At 50.2% G+C, this 23,820-nt stretch overlaps 1 protein-coding gene across 1 annotated transcript; it reads left to right on the forward strand.

Annotated features, from left to right (window-relative positions):
- Positions 1-18,899: 18,899 nt before the first annotated feature.
- LOC136304523 (hydroperoxide isomerase ALOXE3-like) lies at positions 18,900-23,522 on the forward strand. Its single transcript, XM_066208043.1, has 13 exons — positions 18,900-19,061; positions 19,452-19,650; positions 19,723-19,804; positions 19,899-20,021; positions 20,120-20,223; positions 20,334-20,656; positions 20,732-20,935; positions 21,067-21,153; positions 21,718-21,887; positions 21,976-22,097; positions 22,190-22,290; positions 22,602-22,772; positions 22,989-23,522. Exons 1-13 carry the CDS (start codon positions 18,924-18,926, stop codon positions 23,166-23,168), a joined length of 2,004 nt encoding a protein of 667 aa, XP_066064140.1. The 5' UTR covers positions 18,900-18,923; the 3' UTR covers positions 23,169-23,522.
- The last annotated feature ends 298 nt before the right edge of the window (positions 23,523-23,820 follow it).

Genomic DNA, 23,820 nt, shown 5'->3' on the forward strand with positions numbered 1-23,820 from the left:
GTGGCACCATGTCAGGCCCTGCGGCACTGCTGCCAGGACCTGGCCAAGCTGGTGGCGCCACCCACGAGGTGGGCACAGAGCCACCCTGGCCTCATGCATGGCTTGTCTCTGTCACACTGCCACATCCATTGGCATTGCCACCCCATGGCCGCCTGTCCCCTGGTGGCATCTCCATGAGCATCCCAGCACCTGCGGTGGCACCTCCAAGGTCACACATCCCTTGGTGTCACCATACCCACGGTGGCACCTCCATGGCCACCTGTGCTCTGGTGTCACCACACCAATGGTGCATCTCCATGGTCACTTGTCCCTCATCCTGGCACCCCTGGTGGCATGGCCAGGCCACATGTCCCCCATCACTGCCATATCCCTCATGAGTGACAAGGGCACAGAGGGCACCCACATCCCATTCTGTCCCCTCCCATGACCAGGGCAAGCCACGGCCCCTGCCAAGCTGCCCTGTAAATGGCCCCCCTTACAAGCAGCCAGTAAGAAAGGGCATGGAATAGTTACAAGGACACTTAAATGCAGTTTATTTCTTTATTTCATCCAAAGAAGTTATGGAATATTGTAGGTGCTGTACTTAGGAGGAGTGGAACGTCTGTGTTCACCAGGCTGGAACAGCTTTATTCTGGAGCAAAAGCTGAGTGCTGGATGCTGAAGTAATTTCATAGAAGCACAGAACGTGCTGAGTTGGAAGGGACCCATCAGGATCATCGAGTCCAACTCCTGACCTGCGCAGAACACCTCAACAATTCCACTGTGGGCCTGAGAGCATTGTCCAAATGCTTCTTGTCCTAAGACAGGCTTGGGGCTGGGACCACTTCTCTGGGGACCCTGTTCCAGTGCTCAACCACCATCTAGGCAAAAAAACTTTTCCTGATATCCAACCTAACCCTCTCCTGACTCAGCTCCAGCCATTTCCTCAAGCACTGTCCCTGCTCATGAGAGTGAAGAGATTGGTACTGGCCCCTGCACTGCCCCTCGGGAAGATGTTGAATAGGTCAATGAGGTCTGACCTGAATCTCCTCTTCTCCAGCTGAACAAACCAAGTGTCCTCAGCTGTTCCTCACAGAGCCACCCTTCCCCATCCTTGTGACCTCCTTTGGACACTCTTCAATGGCTTTATGTCTTTTTTATATTGTGATGTCACTCAAGGTGAGGCCACCCCCAGTGCAGAGCAGAGCAGAGCAGAGCAGAGCAGAGCAGAGCAGAGCATGACAATCTCCTCTCCCACCTGGCTGCTGATCCTGGGCCTGCTGCCCCCGGGACACACTGGCACTTTGGACTGCCAGGGCACTGCTGACTCATGTTCAACTTGCTCTTGGCCAGGACCCCCAAGTCCCTCCCTGCAGCTGCTCTCCAGCCTCTCCTTCCCCAGTCCATACACCAAGCCAGGGGTGCCCCATCCCAGGGGCAGATTCTGACACTTCCCTTGTTAAACTCCTCACAGTTGGTGATTGCCCATCTCTATTTGTAAGGTCTCTCTGCAGAGCCTCTCTCCCCTCCAGGCAAGTGAGAGTTCCTCCCAGTTTAGTGTCATCAGTAAATTTACTGATTATTTCTTCAGGTCCTGTGTTCAGGTCATTAATGAAGATGTTGAGCAGCCTGGACTGACAATGGAGCCCTGCAGAACCCACTGGTGACCACTGGGGTGGTGTCACCCCAGTCACTGTCATCCTTGGTGCCTGACTCATGAGCCAATTGCTCACCCATCCCATAATGTGGTTATCCAGCTGTGTGCTGGATACTTTGTCCAGAAGCATTCTGGGAAACACAGTATAAAAAGCTTTTCTGAAATCCTGAAAGATTCCATCTACTGGCTTTCCTGGATCAACCAAGTGGGTTACCCTGTCGTAGAAGGAAATCAGATTTTACAAGCAGAATCTTCCCCTCATGAAGCTGTGCTGACTCTGACTGATGCTTGTATTGTCCTCCAGGTGTTTTTTAATATTTCCCAGAATAAACTTTTCTCTGATTTTATGTGGTATCAGAGTAAACTGACAGGCCTGTAGTATCTGGGGTCCTCCTTCTTGCCCCTCTTGAAAATTGGGACAACATTCCCCAGCTTCCAGCCAGCTGGGACCCCTTAAATCACAGGTCTGAACTCTGTGCTTGCTCTGATTTCTCCAGGGGAAGCAGCGTGCTCAGACCTGCATGTTTGAGTTTCTATTCTTCTCAGGCAAACCCACTTTGAGGGCAGTAATGGTTAAAAGAACAATTAAAAATACTTTCTGATTACAGGCACAAAGTCATTGCAGATAAAACAATCTCTTCAAAAGCTTTTTAAGGTGGGACTCACCGGGTGCAAGTGAACTGCCATGAAAGTCAGGTTTGAAAAAGAGTCTTAATCATGTGGATTTGTCATGGTTTACAGAAAGGAAACCATAGAAGCCTTGCTTAAATGAGAGCTTATCTATGGCATGGTTTGAAGTACTCTCCTTTTCCTTTGAAGGAAATTTCTTTGTGGGCATGGTAAGTGATACATTTAATGAAATTACTTAATTGCATAGGTTAGCAATAAAAGTTGGCATGACAATTGATTGCATTTCCTTTCAATAATGCAGAAAGTCAATAAATGTCAATTTGTTGCTACTCCCACCCAATTTCCCTGTCATTCACAGGATAAGCATTCAGTAGGAATATAATGAGGTGATGTTTGATTTGGCAGTTCGAAGTGCAGTGATCTGTAATCCCAGTGCAGCTGGGTTGGCCCATCCATGTCAGATGAGGTTCTGCAGGGATCAGAGTTCCCTGGGACCAGTTGTGCTCCTTCAACCCTCATTTCACTTTACAGTGCATGGTGCAGCTCCTGTCCACACACCGAGACATTTTCTAACATCAGAGCCGGCTTGTCAGGACTCCCTAACCTGCCTGTGTTAGTACAAATTCCCTGCTTTAGAAGAACTTGAGGAATGTGTTATTCCAGAAGGAATTGTCTAAAGTGGACATAGTGTACTTGTTCTTTGCAAAGCAAAGATAAGGAGCCTGTCACATTCTGCTGTTTAAATTTAATTGTCTGATTTAATTTCATGGATTTTGCTGGCTTGGAAACAGTTTAGTGATGTTTTGTGAGCATTTTCTTTCTTGTGCATTTCAGTTCTATGTTTGAGGCACTATCTCGTGTTTTTCTGTAGAAAGCAGGCATTCTTTATTTGGCTGGATGTGTGGGGCTTAACTCCACCAAATTCACACACTGATTATAGAAAATGCTTCTGTTTCTAAACTCTCTTTTTGTACATATTCATTGAGTTTCCTGGAATAAACATACATATGATAACCATTTCCCCCAAAATCATTAACGTATTTTCTCTTCGCTTGTGTTGTTCTCTCCTGGGGGTCTCTTTGGTGGTTGGCAACCCCAAAGTCATACCTTTACTGGTACAAGTTGGCACAGCTGGGCTGGTTGCTTTCCAGTTTTTCTTCCTAGAGAATAAGCATCATGCAGTTCCATAGCCCAACAGATTTTTAAAAATCAGCATTGTATTAACCTCATGCCTTTTTGGGACTACCTAAAAACAGAGGCCAGACACAATTAAGAGAATTAAAAGCAGTTATATTTATTGAAGGGCCTTCAGGTACATTTCGGGCAGATGAAGCCACCCCAGGGACTACACCCAAAAATGGATGGCGGGTCACAGGTTTTTATACTTTTATAAGTTTGGGCCATTTGCATATTGGGGGTATATCTTTCAATTCCAGCTTCAGCTAATGAAGTCATTTACCCTAAGTTTGCTCCTCCCACAACTCACTTTTGTTTACATTTCTCAGGGCCTGAGATAATGAGGTGCTCTTGATTCACAGGCCTAGAGAGGAATTGTTTTGTCTGACCAAATTGGGAAAGCAGTAGTCAACACTCTACATGGAGTTTAGAGTTATACACTAAAGAATTGCTGGTCCACAAATATATGAAAAGTATAAAAGCTGAAATCCTAAGGCATCAAACCCACCATGATGCCTTGGGAAGGCTGACCTGGAACAGAGATTGGACAGAGCTAGAGAATAAAGTAGGTATTTATTAAAAGGCCTTAAAGGATATACCTTGAGCAGCACAAGAGCCTGACCAGGGCTACACCCAAGCTGGACTTAAAATGGTCACAAAATGGACGACTGGTCACGAGGTCTTACACTGTTATAAATTTTGGTCCATTTGCATATTGGAGTTTAATTGTCCAATTACAGCTTCAGATATGAAGTACCATCCTTCTTGTTTTCTCTCTTCAGCCCACTGTTGTTTATGCTTTTGGGCATGAAAACTTTTAACAGTTATCCTTAGTCTTCAGCAGGAAAAGGATTTGTTTTGTCTACCTACTCTGTGAAGAGAGCTTACCAGCACTTAACATGAAGCTGAGAACTACACCCCTAAGCAGCACAGAATCTGAAAAACATGAAAGCTAAAACTTAAGGCATCGACCAGGTGCTAATGATTCTTCATCTGGCAACCACACCATGACCTTCTGGGTGTTACTGGGAACACCGGTGTGAAGTCCAAGGGTTCTGATAAGAACCTTCTCTTCAGCCTGAACTTGCCGCTGCTCTGGCCCCAGAATGACCCTGGCTGCGATGTTTAACAGAGCAGGAGGTGCTGCCTGGGGGAGGCTGACTGTCCCCTCGTCCCTGACAAAAATCCTGGGCATGGATACTTGAACCTTGCAGCAGGTGCTGGGACTTTGCCCTCTCTGACAGGGTGGGAAAAAGAGATTTCATTGTGAATCCTGGGACAGCAGAGACCTGTGGGTTAGCAGCTGAGTCTGTGGCCATCGTGACCCGCCACAAGCCACCACAGCACTGGGCTGTCCAGAATGGGATCCTGGCACAGTCTCACTGCCAGCTGAGCTGTGGTCACCTGCCATGAGTACAGGGGCTCTGGGTGCTGTCCTAAAGTTCTGTTGACAACAGTGAGGGAATGACTGGGGACACATCTGGGAGCTTGTGTTGAGTTCCTCTTGCAAGGATCTTTTGTGTCCTGAAATCAGTGGGTTTGGTCCTTTTTGAAGGCTGTCATGGAGGCACAGGAAAGAACCGTCCATCTGAATTGCTAAAGTTTTAAACATCTATCGGCTGCTGCTTCTGCTCCTGAGGAAATGTGGCTCCTCAGGGATCTCAGGCTGCAGTCCCAGGGCTGCTCTTGGAACAGTGGAAGTCACCACTTCAGTACCATTGGCACAGCCTTGGCTGGGCACTTTGTCCCTTCCTTGGGACGTTTCTGGGGATTTAGGTGATTCTGGTGACCTGCTTCAGGGCTAAGCCAGCTGAAAATTAAAGCTGAAAACTTGCTGTTAGTTTTGAGCCTCATGAAATGGATTGCAGGCACTTCAGTCCATCAGGGTGGGACTGGTAGTGCTGAATGAGAACAGCCTAAACTGGGGTGGGACTGGGAGCTTCAGGCAGAGAGCAAGAATTGGTCTGGGATTAGTGAAGCGGGGTGAATGTGGCCTCTTGGTGTGCTGTGGAGATGAAGCTTTTTTTCATCTCAGATGATAAATGCAATTCAGTGAATAAAAAAGTGTCTAAACATCCAGATATCAACAGCTTTTTAAACAAAGTATGGAACACTCAGGCTGGAATATACTTGCTGTCTCCAGCACTCCAAACTTTTGCCATGTCAAGCTTTTCTCATTTAAAGCTGCAGCCACTGGAAAAAGCAAGATTTTCTGACACTGGTGATACTGAATAGTGTAGGACACTGGAGAAATGCTTAAATGGACCAAAACGATTAAAGTGTGTGTTTGGGATGGGCAGAGCAAGTTCTTTGAAGGTGAGAGGATCTCTGCTACACACCTGAGCCTCTGCTCCACCCCAAAGTGGCAGCAGAACCCCTGGCAGACACCAAAATCCTCCCTATGGGGACAGACCAGAGCAGGTAAAAGGTGGCATCTTTTTCCTATTTTAATGAAATGGAGGTCATTTGTAACACCTCTGGGTGAATTCCTAAGTCACACAGGGATGGGAGAAAGGTGGGTTATTAATTGCCCTGGAGAAACTTTTCCTGGAAACAAAGGAAAACTAGGAAAAGCCCAGTCAATAAACACTGGTCAAGAAAATTCAGGGAGGGCCATGTGGGGGCTTGAACTCAGGGGGATCCCAACAGGGTTGAGGAGCCACTGCAAACACCTCTTCAAACACCTTCAGGCCTGAGTAGTCTTGGTGTCTGTACCCCCCACCTCCCCCTAGGGGGTATGAGGGTCTTGGGATGTCCTCATGCCCCATCTCTGTACTCCAGGTGATTTCAGGGTGTTTTCCAGGTTGGGAACAGCCAAAACAGCCACCAGATTTGTGGTTTGGGCTCTGCAGGAAGTTTTGTGTCTCCACTTTGGTGCCATGTCCAGGATTTCGGGTCCTTGGCACGCATGATTTCCTAGAGTTGGTGGTGGGAAAAGCTGGGTTTAGGTGGGAAAAGCCAGGTTTAGATGGGAAAAGCCAGGTTTAGATGGGAAAAGCTGGGTTTAGGTGTTGCCTTGGGATAGTGGGTGAAACATTGGGAATTTCAGTGCTGACAGGAGTTCTGCAGCTTCCATAGAAAAATTCCCCTTTGCTCTAGCCTCGATGAATCCAAAAGAGCTAGAGTCAGTTTGGGGTGAGCCAGAGACACAAGAGAGATTGAAAAGATGTGGAGGGAGACAGGGGATGACCCTGGGAGCACTGGGAGTGAACTGGGAGCACTGAGGAGAGTCTGGGAGTGACACAGGGCTGGCACTGGAAGCACTGGGGTGAGACTAGGGGTGAGACTGGGATGGCACTGCATGGAGCAACACTGAGTCTACCAGGACTGAACTGAGAGTCAGCTGGGAGCACTGGTTGGAACTCCCTGGTTCCCCTCCCTGTGGAGGGGAACCAGGGAGTCCTACTGGAAGCTCTGAAGAGAACTGGGAGCACTGAGGTGAGGCACTGGGAGCACTGGGAGCAGTGGACACCCCACTATGTGTCCTAGTTACTTGAGTCCAGCTCCCCCCTGTGTAGCGTAAAGGCTGCAAAAAGCTCGTGGCTGCTACTTTCTTGCCTGCCAAATTCATGTTAGCAGTCTTAAGCAAGAAGCATAAGGACAGCACTTCTTGCTGGTACCGATTTTTCTTCCAGCCCTCTGTGGAAACAACTGCTTTCGTCTAGGCTCTGAGATCCAGACAACACCATGGTAGTTGCAGCAGAGAAGGGAAGGACCCAGTGCACCGGTGAGTTTGATGTGACTTACACGTGGCAAGCGGATGGTGCTGCCCTGCACTTGTTTTTACTTCTAGAGCTTTTTTCCATGAGACCAGTTGTTGAAAGTTGGCAACAGAGCTGCAAGAGTGGAAAATGTGACAGCATGTCTACCTGAGAAAGAAAGTACAGAGCCACTGTGTTGTGTGTCATTTCAGGGTTACTTGGAGAAGGGGTATGTAAAGAACGCCTTCTGTTTTGATGTATGCTTCTGGGTGATCTATGGACTCGATTATCATGGACTCTGCAACACAACAACAAGAGTATAAAAAACAGCTAAATTCCACATTTTGTGATAAAGTAATGGCTTCGCATTACTTTTCAAGCAGCAAGAACATTTTCAGCTTACTCTGATTGAGAATGAGCTTTTGCTGGACATCTGCAATTCAGTACACTGTGCACACAAGCCTGGTGCTCTGCAGCTTCATTCTTTACCTTTTGGTCCAGACAGAACTGAAGCCCAGCCATGGCATTCAAGCTTTGCTGCTTTTCCCTGTGTGTGCTGTACATACCCACAGTGTGCTGCACACTGTTTCGCCTCATCTTAAGGTACACTCATATCCTTCCTGTTTTGCTGTGTCCAAACTGTCCGTGAAGCTCTCACTCAGCAAAATGTGCCAGGAGAGAAGCATTTGCAGGATTAGTCATTCTATGTCCAAGACATTTGATGCAGCACTGCAATCTGGGAGACGAGAAGAGGACATGAGGAACATGGTTTTGTCCTAGCACATTTTTCCGTGTGAGATGCCTCTCCAGAGCTTTAGTCCTTGTGAGGCTGTAATGTGCACAGTGGCACTTCAAGCTGAGAAAGCCTGTGCAGAGTGCACAGCAATGTGGCAGCGCTTTGCAGGTTGTAAAAGAAAGAGGACTGCACCTTGAATGTGGTGCAAATACAAGTTTCAGGGGCAAGCCCTGGGGCTTGTTGTCCTGGCACAGTTCTCTGTGCAAGACGTAGCTGAGAAGCTTTCTCTTTAGATTCAGATGTCAAGGGAGGCTGAATGTGGTGGTACATAGCACTTAGAAGGAAAGTGCATGGCCCAGACGGGCAGAAGCAATGCTTAGGAGCGCTTCACTGTTGGCAGAGAGTTCTGTGCGTGAAGTAGACGATGATTCACCTCCAGGAGAATGAAAGCGCGACAGGTTAAAAAGGCGAAGAACGAAGTCACAGAGTACCGGGCTGGTGTGCACAGCACACAGGCTGTTAGAAGAATTTGTGGCTGCCAAATTCACATTGACAGTCATCAAGTGGGAAGTTAAACAAAAGCAACTTGTGCTGCTACCTCTTCCTCTTCCAGCCCTATCAGAAAACTACTGCCGTTAGGTTTAGGCCCTGAGATCTAGAGAAAATGATGGTAGATGCAGCAGAGAACAGATACACAGACTGCACTGGTGAGTTTGATGTGGCTTATGGGGGGCAAGGGGAAGGTGCAGCCCAGCAATGACTTTGTCTCCTCCTCTCCTGAGGGCAGATGCTCAAATTTGGCAACAGAACTGCAAGAGTGAAAAATGTGGCAGTCCATATATGTTAAAAGGAGGTACATAGTCCCAAGTGTGTTGTGCACAATTTAAATCCTGCTAGGAGAGATGGCTACTTTAGTCTGCCCTGACACTTCCTTCCTTCTCTGTGAGTTCTGGCCGACTGCACTCAGCAACACTGAAGGTGTGCAAAAGTGATTGTGCTGTGTGTATGAGGTTATCCAGAGAAGAGGGAAGTGCAGCAAATGCTTTCTGTCCTGGAACATCTCCCAGTCTAAACTGCAGCAGTAAACATTTTGCTGACAATGGACTCTGCCACTTTAAGAGAATGTGTTGATGCTATATATTATATAGTTGAGAAGGAAAGTGTGAATCACTAGTATGTTTCACCTAGTTTACAGACTGCAAAGGGAAGATGAAGACCAGCAATGGCTTTTTGTTGTAGCACTTTTTCTTTGTCAGCAGGTGCTGGATGTTTTGGAGGGGTTTGAGATCTGTGTGAGTGAGAGAATAGGATGGTACATGGGGCTTGAGAGAAAGTGCATATCTCCAGGGAGTAGAATGCACTTCAGTGGGTGTGAGTTACATGTTGAGTGGCTGATTGCACAGAAAAAGTCCCAAAAGAAAGAGGCTGTGCTGCAATTGACTTTTCTTTTTCAGCCTATAAATTGCAGTGCTCACAAAAGTGCCTTTTGAGAAAGCTCTTGCTGCCTACAGCTTCATCTGGATCCATCAAACTACCATCACACACCCTGCTATGGGCACCTACTTTCTCAGCTCTAGGTAACATCCTAAGCCTTCAGTCTCAGAGTCAGGATCCAAATGAAACGGCACCAGTGACTCCTCACACACTAAAGCTATCAAGACAAAAAGCCCAACAGCTTGGTGTCTGCATTCCCACTGACAGTTCAACAGCTCTTACCCAGAGAACTGCCTTTTGGGAAAAGCCTTTAAACTCACCAAGACCACCCAAAGTGTGCATCCAAACTTGTCTTCTTTTCCAAAGAGAGGAACTAGAAGCCCATCTCAAAATAAATGGCAACCCCTCCTCCAAAATACAAAATGTCCAGGGACTGTTCCCATACAAAGGTGCCAGAACATTGTTCCTGGGCATTTCCTGACCAGGACACTAGATCTGCTGCACACCAAGACTCAGTATAGCTGCTTACCTTCTCCAAAATACGCGTGCTTCCAGAATTTCAAGAAGGCCACCTCTAAGAAGTGGAAAGCACCTGCCAAATTGAATCTTTCAGGAGACCACCTTCCAAAGATGGATGCCGATTCCATAATTGTACATATTGAGGCAGTGTAATTGTACATATTGAGGCAGTGCTTCCAAACCAAATATTATGCCACAACAGAAAGTTGCTACTGCCCTTGACCTCCACAAAGGCAGGTTCTTATCTGCACCTCCAGCACTGAGGCTACATGCTTTCCTTTCTTTTGATAGGCATTGTCATTCTTCAGGATCTTACCAAGTGAAAGTATTGAATACGTCCAACAATTGCTCCTACACAGAAGGGGCCAGGACAGAAATGTCTTGCTGGACTTTACCTCCCCACAGTACCTTAACATCTGCTCCACCAACATTGGCACAATGTCTTTTGTTTCCTGAGGAAAGGCACTCCAAGTCACTTGACCTTGCCTTGCCTTCAGTACCTTGCCTAGTTTTTCCTAGCCTACCCTTGCTTTGCTTGCCTTTTCCTACGTCTGCCTTGCCTGACCCTACCTAAAACTTCTTGTTTTGCATTGCCTTGCCTACCACTCTTAGCCTTGCCCTCCATGCAGGCAAGGCAATGCAAACCAAGGCACCTCAAGGGAAAGGTAGGTAAGGTCAGAGTAGTGAGGGTAAAGCAAATGGAGTGTTAGGTGAAAGAATGCCTAGAAGTTCTAGGCAAGGCTGGGCATAGGAAGGTAAACCCAGTGATGGGCAGGCCAGGCAGAAACAGGAAGAGCTAGGCAAGAAAAGGCCTTGGAGGAAAGCAGTAGGCAGGTCAAGGTTGGGGTATGGGCATGACAGGGAATGCAAGGCTAAGGGAGGGTTGGCAGGGCAAGGCACAGAAACTGTTGGGTTGCCAAGGCAAGGCGAGTAACAGGTACATTCAAGGACTGCTGGTACACAGAAGTGGCTAGGTGTTGCTAGATGGACATGAAATGAAGGACATGCACACAGTCAGTCGTCAGGGCAAAAAGAGAGCTTATTTTTTTACCTCAATTTACATAGATTTTGGACAATGACCATGGATTGGACAAAAGAGGTTGACACTTCTCCAACCACACTGGTCAAACTAGAAGTCTACCAATTGTCCCTCCTCCAGAGATGAATGTAAACAGGAAGAACAGTTTACAAAACATTACTTTTATTTACATAAAATCTGTGAGAAACTCTACTACAAAAATGCAAAGGCTGAAAAAATCAGGGCGACAGCTAGGGCAGCCTGCTCTATCCAGCCTTGATCTCACGTGGGCCATCTCTAATCTGCACCTAAAACACTTGGGCTACCTGCTTTCCTTCGTATGCAAAAGAACTGTCATTCTGGTCACAGAACCCAAGGTTGAAAAGTGAATTTTGTGTCCAAAATTCAAGACATGCAAGGATAGGTGCTAGAACAAAGCTGCCAGGACAGATGGGTGTGCTTGCACATAACCTCCTCTGGGCTTTCTGTCATGCTCCTGAAACACTGGAGGTATGTAAAGGCCTTGAGAATCATAGGGGAATCAGGCAGGGCAAGGCAAGTTGAAGAAATTCCACAAAAAGAGAGGTGTTGAAAACGGGTGGGGGAGGGGTGAGCAAGGTAATGCAAGGCAAGGGAGAGGTTCAAGGGCAAGGCAAGAGAAGCAGTGGCTTTGCAAGACAAGACAAAGGAGAGGCAGGCAAAGGAATGAGGGTCCTAGAAGGAGAAGGAGAATAAAGGTTGGACCTGGACAAATGGGAAGAGAGTGGGGGATGGGTGAGCAAGTCAGTGCAAGGCACTGGATTGGTAGGAAGGGCAAGGGAAGGACATGGAGGGGTCAGGAAGTAAGAAGATACTAATAGTTAGCAATGACAAGTTAATGCAAGGGTGGGTAGGAAATGCAAGGCAATCTAATAGAGGGGTAGGCAACACAATGGGTGTCTTAAGTGCAAAAGTCCCTGCACGGCAAGGCCAAGAGAAAACCGGTAGAGAAGTCAAGGTGGGGGATGGGTGAGTGCCGCTGAGAAAGAAGGAAAGTGCATGGCGCCAGTATGTGTGTATGTGTGTGCTTGTGTGAAGTTTGCAGCATGTAAAGCAAAGAAAGCTGTCACTTAATTGTGGAGCGAACAGACTTTTTTGAACATAAGCAGCAAGGTCCAAGCAACCTTTTCCTTCTGGCACATCTGTGTGTCTGAGATATAGCCAGAAACTTCTCCGTTTAGATTCAGACTGCAAGCAGGACACAGAACGTGATGGTGTGAATAGCTGAGCAGTAAAGTGCATAACACTGGCATGTTTCAACAGAAGCAGTTTGTCTAAGACCAAGATGGATGTATGGGACTCCAGCAATATGACACTACACTCAGCTGAGAAGCAAAATGCACAGCTTCAGTGTGTGCTCTGAAAATGAAAAGATGCAAGGAAAAGGTAAGGGGGCAGGTCAGTGAAAGCTTTTTGCCCTGACACATCGAGCTGCTTGAAGCAGAACCACTGTTTGGTTTCACTAAGGACTCTGTGACACTGAGAGGACATGCTCTTCCATGTAGCTGAGAAGGAAAGTGAGAATCACCTGTATGTCTGTCAGAGTTTGTAGGCTGCAAGGGAAAGGTGAAGGCCAAGCCTAGCTTTTAACTGTGGGATTTGTTACAAGGAAGCAGCTGCTGGATGTTTTAAGCTTTTCAGGATCTGTGTGAATGAAAGACTACGCCGGTACCTAGAGCTTGAGGGGAGGCACAATTTCCAACATGTGTGACACAGTCCACTAGGTGTGAACTAGACTCTGAGCAAGGAAGATCGTTCTTAACTGACACCCCTGGTCCTAGAATAGACCGGTGCTATACACTTAACTCCTCAGCTCTAGGTACTGTGGCCGTCAGGCACTCCTGCAGTCTGAATCTAAACTGGAATGCTCCCAGCCACTGCTCTATAGTGAACAAGTAAAAAGTGAAGAATCTTTCCCCACTGCCTGTTCAAAGATGAAGATATGAAAATTAAAGTTTTAAGTTGCCTCTAAAAAAACCTTTAAAAGTGCTTTATTTTACAAAATGAGGCACCCTGTTGAAAGTTTTTACTAGAGCTTGTAGTTGATACACTAAGCTTGCTAATATCAGACTGTGGATGCAGCAGGCAGGAGAGCAGTAAACAGTTAATACATCAAGCAAGGTAGCGGTAGACTTTTGATACATGATGCTGGCTAAGGCTTCTTCTGGAATTTGTTGAACATTCCAGGTCCAGCTGATGCCTAAATATTTAACTTCTCAAGGTGGACCCTGAATTTTCTTAGAATTGACTGCCCATCCACAGTGCCACAGTAATTCAATAATGGCATCCAGGTTTTGTTGCACCTGTTCATATACAGTACCTGTATGAGAACATCATTAATGTGTTGTACAGTCTGTACTTCAGCTGGTGCTGTATGTTGTGCTAAAGTACGGTGTATTGCTTGGTGATAAAAAATAGGAGTATTTTTATAGCCCTGGGGGAAGACAGGTAAAGGTGTATCTGTTTCCTCCCCAAGTAAATGCAAACTGATCTTGAGCGATACAGGGAACAGAAATCATGAAAAACATGTTAACTACATCAAGTACAGCATATCATGTTCCTGGATGTGCCTGAATTCAGTGTACTAGTGTAGCATTCAGGAACAGCAGCAGTTATGGGGGGTGTTTTTTTTGTTCACTGCCCTGTAATCTACAGACATTCGCCAGCTGCCATCTGGCTTTTTTACAGGTCAGACGAGACTATTAAAAGGAGAATGTGTGTAATAAAAAACACCTGCTTGTAGCAAATCACTAACAGTTGCTTGAATTTCTGCATCTCCTCGTGGAAATTTATAGTGCTTTATATTTACAGTTTCTGTGGCTCTGGGGACTTCTGCTTCTTGTTGTAGTGATAACCCTGGCATGTAGGCACTGTGTGGTGCCAAATGCCCTATATGTACCATTAATTTCTAATGTAGCACTCCACAAAATATCCATTCCTAAAATGTATTGACCAATTGAAGCAACCACAACAGAATATATAGGAGGGTCCCAATTTCCCATTTGCAATCCGATTTAGTAACCCTCCCCACTACAGTTTGCTCACCTTATCCCCATATGGGAACAGTAGTTCCCTGTATTCCTTCTGGGTTGCCTTCAATGATAGCAACCTCTGCCCCCATATCAACTAAAACACGGAGTCCTTGTTTATTTGTATTTGGCCACCAAATAATACATTGGATAAAGGGACAAGGGTCCTATCACAACACACAGCAGTCCAGAATGAGGGTTTGGTCTATTCCCTATTCCTTTATCACTTGTCCCTCTGCCTCAGCTACAGCTTCCTTTATGTCTGTCCATGGGTAAACCAGTGCAGACGGATCAAATTATGATCTTCTGTCTTCCCCAGCCCCAGGTACTCCACCTTCTGTACTTTCTTGCTCTGGAAATTCTATGCCATACAACATAAGGCATGTAGTGGTTCTCCATCTGTATCTTTTTTGTCTACACTTGGTTGAGGAGTAAACAAAAGAAGGGGATCCATTCATTCAGCTCTCCCTATTACTATTCCCCTGTTGATTTTCCTGCTTTTCTGCTTTCCCCTGATTCTGGGCTGATTTCTCTGATTCTAATCCTGGTAAATCCCCTAACTGACTTAATTTTTCAATCACCTGTTCAATCAGGTTCCCTTGCCCTGGTAAGATTAAGGGGATAAGGTAAGCTTTCCCTCCCTTTAGGCAGCTCTCTAGGAGAGTGTCCCATATCCTGGGGTTAAGGGCTAGGCCATATAAAACTCAGGAAGCCCCATCATGACACTAATTTTCATTCCTTCTGCTTTAAGCAGATTGCAAACTTGTCTTAAAGTCGTCCATTCTGTGGCCACAGAAGGCCAAGCAGCATCAGTGGTATACTGACCTGAAAAGCCTTCTCCAGCAACTGCAATGTAGTAATGTATCTGTGTAACAGGCCATTCTGATGCACCAGCCAAACTGCTTGTGAGTAATCTTACCAAACCACCTGCAGTTTTGTTGTTAGAGCTCTCAGGAATTCGTCAAGGTTACTAGAAAAACAATGGGATCAAAGATGGGAGCAGAGAGCCTGAGAAACTGTCTGCAAAAAATGTAAACCCTAGATAGGGGAAGCACAAAGTGAGGATGGATGCTTGACCAATTGGATGTCCTGAAGGATGTGTGCCTGTCTCATGAAGAAGCAGCCTAGTCAACCCAGAGATGCATGCCCATGTGGACAGTTGACCTAGAACCTATGCCTGGCATGGAACATAAACAATAAATGGCTTCTGTTGGAATCATATTGATTTGTTTATTCAGTGGCCCATTTCCCCCCTGCACTGCAACCTTAGTAACATTATTTGCCCAAATACCACATAACACTGACTGCACATACGTATCAGAGGTAAGTCCCATAAACTTTTTAGCATCTGCATCATCTAGTAACACAAGTGTCAGCACCTTTCTCCTAGCAGCATTTCAATTGCACACAATAAACTGCGGCTATGTCCCCCTCCTTCTCACACATATATGGACCATCATATTTGTCATTCTTGCAGTGCTGTTGCAAACATCCAGCAGCTGCTCCCATCATGTAGGCTCCAGAAGAAAAAGCCATTGCTGGGCTGCAGCTTCCCCTTGCTGCAAGTAAGCCACATCAAACTCCCCAGTGCACACTGTCCTTCCCTTCTCTGCTGCATCTACCATTGTATCCTCTGCATCTCTGCATCAAAAGCCAAGCACAATTGTTTCCACAGGAGGCTGAAAGAGGAATAGGTAGCAGCACAAGAAGTCTTTGAACTTCCCCCTTACGACTGCTAATGTGAATTTGGCAGGCAAGCAAGTGGCAGCCATGCTCCTCTGGCAGCCAATATGCTGCGCACACCAGCCTAGTGCTCCGTGGCTTTGTTCTTCATCTTTTGTAACCTGTTGCACTTTCATTCTCCTGGAGGCGAATCGTTGTCTACTTCTCACAAAGAACACTGCCAGCAGTGAAGCACTCCAAAGCATTGCTTCTGCCAAGACGCACCTTGGACCGAGCACTTTCCTTCTAAGCGCTACATACCACCATGTTTGGCCTCACATAGTCTGAATCTAAATGGAAAGCTTCTCAGCTACATCTTGCAGAGAGCTGTGTTTTGCTATAATAGGCAAAATTAATGAAAATGTTAAAGTCATAAATTATAATATTTCAGTCTCTGACAGGGGGGTCTGTGGGAATGGGATGGGATCTCTGTGGCTGTGATGAGGATCCATGGGGCAGGAATGAAATTTGTGGGGCTGGGCTGGAAATTCGTGTGGCTTGAACAAGGATAGAAAACATAAAGTGGGATCAGTGCGTGTCCTCAGAATGCTGCCAGGCATATCCGTGCTGCCTTCCTGACCCAACTCAGGGTGTTACCGGGATGGCAAATCCAATGATTATGATGCTGGCAGCGATGACAGACATGATGACCAACACCACCTTGAGATTCCAGCCAAATTCTGGCTCTGGGAAGCACAGGATGGTGAGGAGGGGGAGGAGAAACACTGTTCTAGTGCTCCACAGTTCTGAATTCCTCTCCCAAATTCCTACATGCCACATTCCCAGCCTCACCCCAGGAAAGGCAGGGAGTGGGGAACCAGAGGAACATGGGGACTTAGGAGATCTGGCGGTCCCGGAGCCAAAAGAGGAGGCTGGAGATGGGGAGAGGTTGAATGGCTGGAAAAGAAGGTGCAGAGGGGAATTGGTGCAGGATAAGGGGATGCATGGTGTACACGTTGCTGGGGAAGATGGTTTCTAGGAGTGCAAGATTTTGCAGAGGGGATTCCAGGGGCTTCCTTGCCCAGGAAAGGGTGTCCATTGCTCCCCAGTTTCAAGGAAAAGGGAGTCACAGAGGGGAGACCTGGAAATGGATGACCTGGCGGCCCTCAGTGTGAAAGAACAGGGGGTCTGGAGGCTGGGAAAGGAGAGAATGAAGATCCAGGTCCCAGAGTCAAGGAAAAGGTGAATGTTGGGGACTGCTGATGATGGAATGGCCAGGAAAGGGAGTGCAGGGGTATAAGTGGAGGACAAGGGGTGTAGGGTAAGGGGTCCCGGTGCCATATGAGGGGGTTCAGGGGGTCTCAGTGTGGAGAATTTGGTGCGGGGGTGTCAGTACCAGGGTTGGGGTGCAGGGGGGTGGGTCCCAGTGCACAGGAATGAGGATTCAGAGCTGTCCTAAGGTCAAAGAAATAGGGTGTACAGGGATTAAGAGAGGTAGGACGGAAGGTTCAAAGGGTCCCCAGTGTTGAGCACAGGTGAGTCATGGGTTAGCAAGAGCCAGGACAGCTGGGGAGGGGGGCTAAAGGGGTACCAAGTGTTAAGGAAAAGGGAAAGGCAGCAATGGGGATGCAGGGTGTCCCAGGACAAATGAAAAGGAGGATCTGGAGGCTGGAGAGGCGGGGTGGCTGGGAAAGGGGGTTCAGGGTCATTCTATGCCAGGAATGGTGGATCAGGCAGTCCCAGTGCTCTTGAACTGCGGTTCAGGGTTGTTGGTGCTGGGAACTGCAGTTCAGGGGGATCCCAGGGTAAGGAAAGGCAGGGATAAGGGTGGGGAGAGGTGAGACCTCCAGGGCGGAGGATTCAGGGCGTCGTCGGTGTTGAGAAAGGGAGAATTTGGGGACTGGAAGAAGCAGGAATGGGTTTGGGGACTGGGAAAGGCAGGAATGGGCAGCAGGTGCCATGTTCAAGGGAAGGGGAGAGGCTGGGGGCTGGGAGAGGCAGTGTGGCCGGGAAAGAGGATGGAGGGTTGTGCCAGGGCCAGGGAGTGGGGTGCAGGGGAGTCTCGGTGCACAGGAATGTGGGGTTCAGCTTTCGGACAATGGCGGTTCTGAGGTTCCAGTTCCCGGGAATGGCAGTTCAGAGGTGTATCCTAGTGCTGGGAGTCCCACTCACCCCTCGCTGAACCCCTGGACTGCCCCCAGCCCCAGCGGTAGAGCCATCGATGGCACTTGCTCTGCTGTGGCCCTGGCCCTAGAGACGCCTCCAGGCCCATGACTGGCGCCACTGTTTCCTGCCAGCCAATGGCAGATAGGGATGCTTGTGACAGAGGAGACCTTGGGCAGGGACATGTGAAGCTCCTGGTCAGTTGTGAATGCTCCTCCTTTGGCTCAGGCCATCCCTTAGGTAATGTCCCCACAGCCACCCCCAGGGCCATCACTTGGGTAATGTCCCCACAGCCACCCCCAGGGCCATCACTTGGGTAATGTCCCCACAGCCACCCCCAGGGCCATCACTTGGGTAATGTCCTCACAGCCACCCCCAGGGCCATCACTTGGGTAATGTCCTCACAGCCACCCCCAGGGCCATCACTTGGGTAATGTCCCCACAGCCACCCCCAGGGCCATCACTTGGGTAATGTCCCCACAGCCACCCCCAAGGCCATCGCTTGGGTAATATCCCCACAGTCACCCCCAGGGCCATTGCTTGGGTAATGTCCCCACAGCCACCCCCAAGGCCATCGCTTGGGTAATATCCCCACAGTCACCCCCAGGGCCATTGCTTGGGTAATGTCCCCACAGCCACCCCCAAGGCCATCGCTTGGGTAATATCCCCACAGCCACCCCCAGGGCCATTGCTTGGGTAATGTCCCCACAGCCACCCCCAAGGCCATCGCTTGGGTAATGTCCCCACAGCCACCCCCAAGGCCATCGCTTGGGTAATATCCCCACAGTCACCCCCAGGGCCATTGCTTGGGTAATGTCCCCAAAGCCACCCCCAGGGCCATCGCTTGGGTAATATCCCCACAGTCACCCCCAGGGCCATCGCTTGGGTAATGTCCTCACAGTCACCCCCAGGGCCATCACTTGGGTAATGTCCTCACAGCCACCCCCAGGGCCACTGCTTGGGTAATGTCCCCATGGCCACATCAGCTGAGATCAGAGGTACTGGATGCTGGCCAGTAGCGGTGATCTGATAACACCTCCCTGAGGAGGAAGGACCCAACACCCGCTCACACAACAGCCATGGGGGTTGCGACACCCAAATCACTCAAAACAGCAGGTTTGCACCCCACAGCCCCTCACTCTTCTCTGAAGGCATCTCCAGGACATCACTGCAGCTTGTCATGGCCGTCTACAAGGTGACAGTAGCAACCGGTGACATGGTGGAAGCTGGGACCAACAACTCCATCTCCATCACCTTGGTGGGCAGCTATGGCGAGAGCCGCCAGACCACCGTCTCCTTCTTGTTCCTGCCAGGGAAGGTGGGGATGGGGATAGGGGCACAAGGGGTGGTAGAGCTGTCCTGGGGACTTGAGGGGTTACACAGGCTGCCCCAGGGTTGTGAGAGGCTGCATGGACTATTGGAGATACAAGAGGATGGTGGGAAGGGATTTGAGAGAGATGGAGGAAAGGGGTTCCACGGTCTGGAGAAAAAAGAATTTGGGGAGGATGGTGGGTAGTGGTCCTGGGGGATTGGAGGAATGGTGTTCTGGGAGGATGGAGGAAAAGAACTTTGAGGGGATGGTGGAGGATAAGAATCCTGGACGCAATGGAAGCAAGTGGAGATGCTTTGAGCCCCTTCTCTGCTGGTGTCCCCAGTGCTACCACAGAGCATCTGCCCATCCCCCCAGAAGCCATTTCCTCTTCTCCAGGAGAGGACCCTCTCTGTGCACTGCAGGCAGGACTTGGGCCCCATTGTCCTCATCCGCCTGCATAAGTGGCGGCTCTTCCTGGAGGATGCCTGGTTCTGCAAGGACGTCCGGGTGACAGCCCCCAATGGCACTCTGTATCGCTTCCCCTGCTACCAGTGGCTGGAAGGGGTCACCACGGTGGAGGTGCGGGAGGGCTCAGGTAGGACCCACCCTGTTCCCATTCTCCTCTGACGGCCAGAGGTCCGACTTTTGACACCTCCCTTCTTTCTAGGGAAGAAGCTAGTGGACGACAAGCTGCAGATCCTCAAGGAACATCGTCGGCGGGAGCTGGCAGCACGGCAGGAGGCTTACCAGTAACAGCAGGGACATGGGGACAAGGCCTACTTTGGCCAGGTGGGCTAGTCAGAAGTGATGATGATGTCTGCTCCCATTTTTCCCCCTGCTCAGGTGGAAGAACTTTGCCCAGGGCTGGCCCCGTTGCCTCAACGTGGACTCCATCTTTGAACTGGACTCCAACATCCAGTTTTCCTGCATCAGGGCCAACAACTTCACTGGTTTCCTCATCTTCCAGTAAGCAGTGCCCTGAGGCCATGGAGGACCTGGGTGATGGCAGGGAAAGGGGCCAGAGAAGGCAAGGAGTATGCTGAGGTCCCCCCTCTGCCCTGTAGAGGGGCCTCCCACTTTCTTTCAGGGTTTCTATTGAGACGCACCTCCTGGAACAGCCTGGATGAGATGCGCACCATCTTCTCCCGGACTCAGGGCCGGGACATTGGTGGGTGCCTTGTGTGTTGTCCCCTGCCCTTCCCCCTGCATCACTCAGGGCTTCACAAGATGTGTCTGGAGGGTGGGTAAGTGGGTGCTGATGTCTGACCATCCCCTTAGTCCCTGAGTATGTGGCCAAGCATTGGCAAGAAGATGACTTCTTCGGCTCCCAGTTCCTCAATGGCAACAACCCCATCATCATCCATCGCTGCACCACACTGCCGCTCAAATTCCCAGTGACACCAGAGATGGTCGCTGGCTCACTGGGAGGTGGCACTGACCTGGGCAAGGAGCTGCAAGAAGGTCGGATTTTCATTGTGGACTACAAGGTGCTGGAGGACATCCCAACCGACACCATTTATGGTCGCCAGCAGTACGTAGCGGCCCCACTCTGCCTGCTTCACCAGGGCACCGATGGGCTCCTGCGCCCCATTGCTATTCAGGTAGGGATGTCCCACCCCAAATGCTGCCATCAGGAGGGTGGCAGTGGTCCTAGACCACTGGGTGGTGTCCCACAGCTCAGCCAAACGCCAGGACCCTGCAGCCCCATCTTCCTGCCAAGTGATGATGAATGGGACTGGCTGTTGGCCAAGACCTGGGTGCGCAACGCTGATTTCTACAGCCACCAGCTCCTCACCCACCTGCTGAGGACCCACCTGTTTGGGGAGGTCTTCGCTGTCGCCACCCTGCGCCACCTGCCCACCTGTCACCCCCTCTTCAAGGTAAGGTCCCCCTTCAAGGCCACCTGCTGCTCCCCGCCCCCGGATCTGAGGGCAGTTATGCTCCACCTGATAGCCCCCCAGCTCCATGAAGGGGTCCCTGGTAACCTGCCAGGTGTTTGTTCCCCCCTCAGCTCCTTATGCCTCACTTCCACTTCACACTGCACATCAACACATTGGCTCGCACTGTCCTCATCAACCCAGGTGGCCTCATTGACAAGGTAAGCCCTGGAGACTGAGAGCACTGGGCTCTGCTGGGGCACTGCGGCCTGTTGGGAGCACTGAGGGGCACTGAATGCTCTGGGGTATTGGGATGCATGGGGGTGTACTAGGGACACTGGGGGTCTACTGCAGTCCACTGGGACACTGGGGTCTTGGAGGTGCTGGGGTCTGCTGAGGGCACTGGAGGTATTGGATTCTGCTGGGGACAGTAGGGTCTCCTGGGAGCCTTGGGGTCTATTGGAAACACTGGGGGTACTGGAGTGCCACTGGAACCAATGTGGAGTACTGGCGTGTACTGGGAACACTGGGTGTACTGGAATTGCAGGGGAGCACTGTAGTGAACTTGGGGCACTAGGGGGCACTGGTGAGAGACGTGGGAGACACCAGAGAACATGGGGCGGAGGGCACTGGAGAGCACTGGGGTATATGGGAGTACCGGGTATGTATGTGGAGGACTTGTACCCTGGGAGCAGTGCAGGGTACTGGGGTATACTGGGAGCACTGGGGGACACTGAAGTCTGGCACCTCCTGCCCTCCCCAACCATGGGTGGCCCTCCTCCCAGGGCTCAGGGGTCACCTATGAGGGGCTGCTGCTGGTGGTGCAGCGAGGCCTGGAGCAGGTGACCTACACGTCCCTGTGCCTCCCCGATGACATCCGCCACCGTGGCATGTCCCATGTCCCCAACTACCACTACCGAGATGATGGGATGAGCCTCTGGGAAGCCATTGAGAGGTGAGACTGGTTTTGGGGGGTGGAGGGTGGTCCTGGTTCCCACAGTCCTGTGCCCCAGGATCCCACAGTCACCTCGTTCCTATGGCAGCTTTGTCACCGGCATTGTGACATTCTACTACGGTGGGGATGCAGCAGTGAGCGGGGACACCGAGCTGCAGGCCTGGGTGATGGACATCTTCACCAATGGCTTCCTGGGCAGAACCTCCTCAGGTAGCACACCTGTGGCTGCCACAGGATGTCCTCAGGGGAGGCAGGGGACAGGCAGGTCCCTGAGGCTCTTGGCTGTCCCCATCCCCACCCAGGTGTTCCCTCCTCGCTGCAGACAGTGGCGGAGCTCATCAAGTTCCTCACCATGGTGATGTTCACCTGCTCAGCGCAGCATGCAGCTGTCAACAATGGGCAGGTGGGACATGGGCCAGGGACCCAAAGTATATCCCCAGGTGTCCTCCAGCCACGCTGGGGACATGTCCTCCTCCCACTCCTTTGTGCATAGGAAGGATGCCTCCATGCTGAACCAATGTCTATGTCACACCTCTCTACATGCCAGAAGGATGTCCCCATCCATCCTCTTCATACTGGAGGAGATGTCCCCATCCATCTCCCTTGCCATGCTGAGATGTTCCCATCTGCCCCCTCTCTGTTCCAAAGAATCTCCCCACCTGTCTCCTGGCTGTTTCGGGGGGATGTCCTCTGAAGTGACCTATCCCCCTGCAGTATGATTTGGGGGCCTTCGTCCCTAACGCCCCGTCCTCCATGCGCCATCCACCACCCTGCGAGAAGGGCCGGGCCTTCCTCCAGCACTTCCTCGACACCATCCCTGAGGTGGCCACCACTGCCAACATCCTGGTGGCTCTGATTCTCCTCAGCTCCCAACTCAAGGACAGGGTGAGTCTGGCCCCACAGTCCCCATGTGCCCCTGCCAACAGCTCTGTGGGGCTGGGAAACTGCAAGAGGTGTCCACAAGGGTGGATGTGACAATCTTTGGTGTCACCAAGCTTGGGGGACAGCCACCATTGCTCCACACCTACCAGGGTGCCAGAGAACCCCTGAATGGCACCAAGCGGTTGAAGCTGGAAGTTTCATGTCCCTGTCCCTTCCCAGAGGCTCCTGGGACAGTATCCAGAGGAGTGGTTCACAGAGGCAGAACCCCGGCGGCACATCCGAGCCTTCCAAGGGCGACTGGAGGAGATCCGGGACCAGATTGAGGAGAGGAACCACCTGGCTGAGTTGAGATACAACTACCTGAACCCACTAGAGACAGAGAACAGCATCTCCATCTGAGCACAGGAGCTGCACCTGCTCAGCACCCCCAGCATCTCCAGCACCCAGCACACTCAGAACCCCACATATAGTCACCCCCAGCACACAACCCCAGTACCTGGACACCCAGTGCACCCAGCACCTCCAGAACACCCAGCATCCTGCATCTGGGCACCTCCAACACACAACCACCAGCATATGGATATCCAATACATCCAGCACTCCCAGCATCCCTTACATGGCAAACACGCTTGTCACCGAGCATCCCACACTTGGACAACCCCAGCAACCCCATGACCCTACACCTGGAGATCCTCAGCATCTACCCCCCAGCACCCTCAGCACCACCCTCTCCATTTTCCTCTCCCCAATAAATGCCAGCTTGTCAATCAAACCATTGCCACTTGCAGGCATACCCTAAAACCACAGGGATCCACACAGCCCCCACTCAAAGTGGGAAGCTGGACTGAGGCAACTGGGTGACATGACGGAGTTCCCAGTGCTCCCAGTGCTTCCTCCCAGTGCTCATCACTGGTCCCCAGTGACCCCCTGCAGTGCTGCCCTTGTTGTGGGCAGAGTGGGAGTTTCAAACAAAGTTTATTAGAGAAGCTCCTTTTGAGACATAGGTACAGAAAGGACCCCAACACCCCCAAAACCTACCCACAACCCCCTG

The sequence above is a fragment of the Chamaea fasciata genome, unplaced genomic scaffold, assembly GCF_029207755.1.
Source record: "Chamaea fasciata isolate MVZ Bird 193981 ecotype frontalis unplaced genomic scaffold, bChaFas1.0.hap1 SCAF_105, whole genome shotgun sequence".
Classification (NCBI taxonomy): domain Eukaryota; kingdom Metazoa; phylum Chordata; class Aves; order Passeriformes; family Sylviidae; genus Chamaea; species Chamaea fasciata.

What these genes read in the sequence shown, in the direction of transcription:
- LOC136304523 (XM_066208043.1), top strand. Translation starts at nt 18,924, where the DNA reads ATGGCCGTCTACAAGGTGACAGTAGCAACCGGTGACATGGTGGAAGCT. An exon ending in CTCTGGGAAGCCATTGAGAG is followed by an intron (nt 21,888 to 21,975) that starts GTGAGACTGGTT and finishes TTCCTATGGCAG; the next exon opens with CTTTGTCACCGGCATTGTGA. An exon ending in CAGCTGTCAACAATGGGCAG is followed by an intron (nt 22,291 to 22,601) that starts GTGGGACATGGG and finishes ATCCCCCTGCAG; the next exon opens with TATGATTTGGGGGCCTTCGT.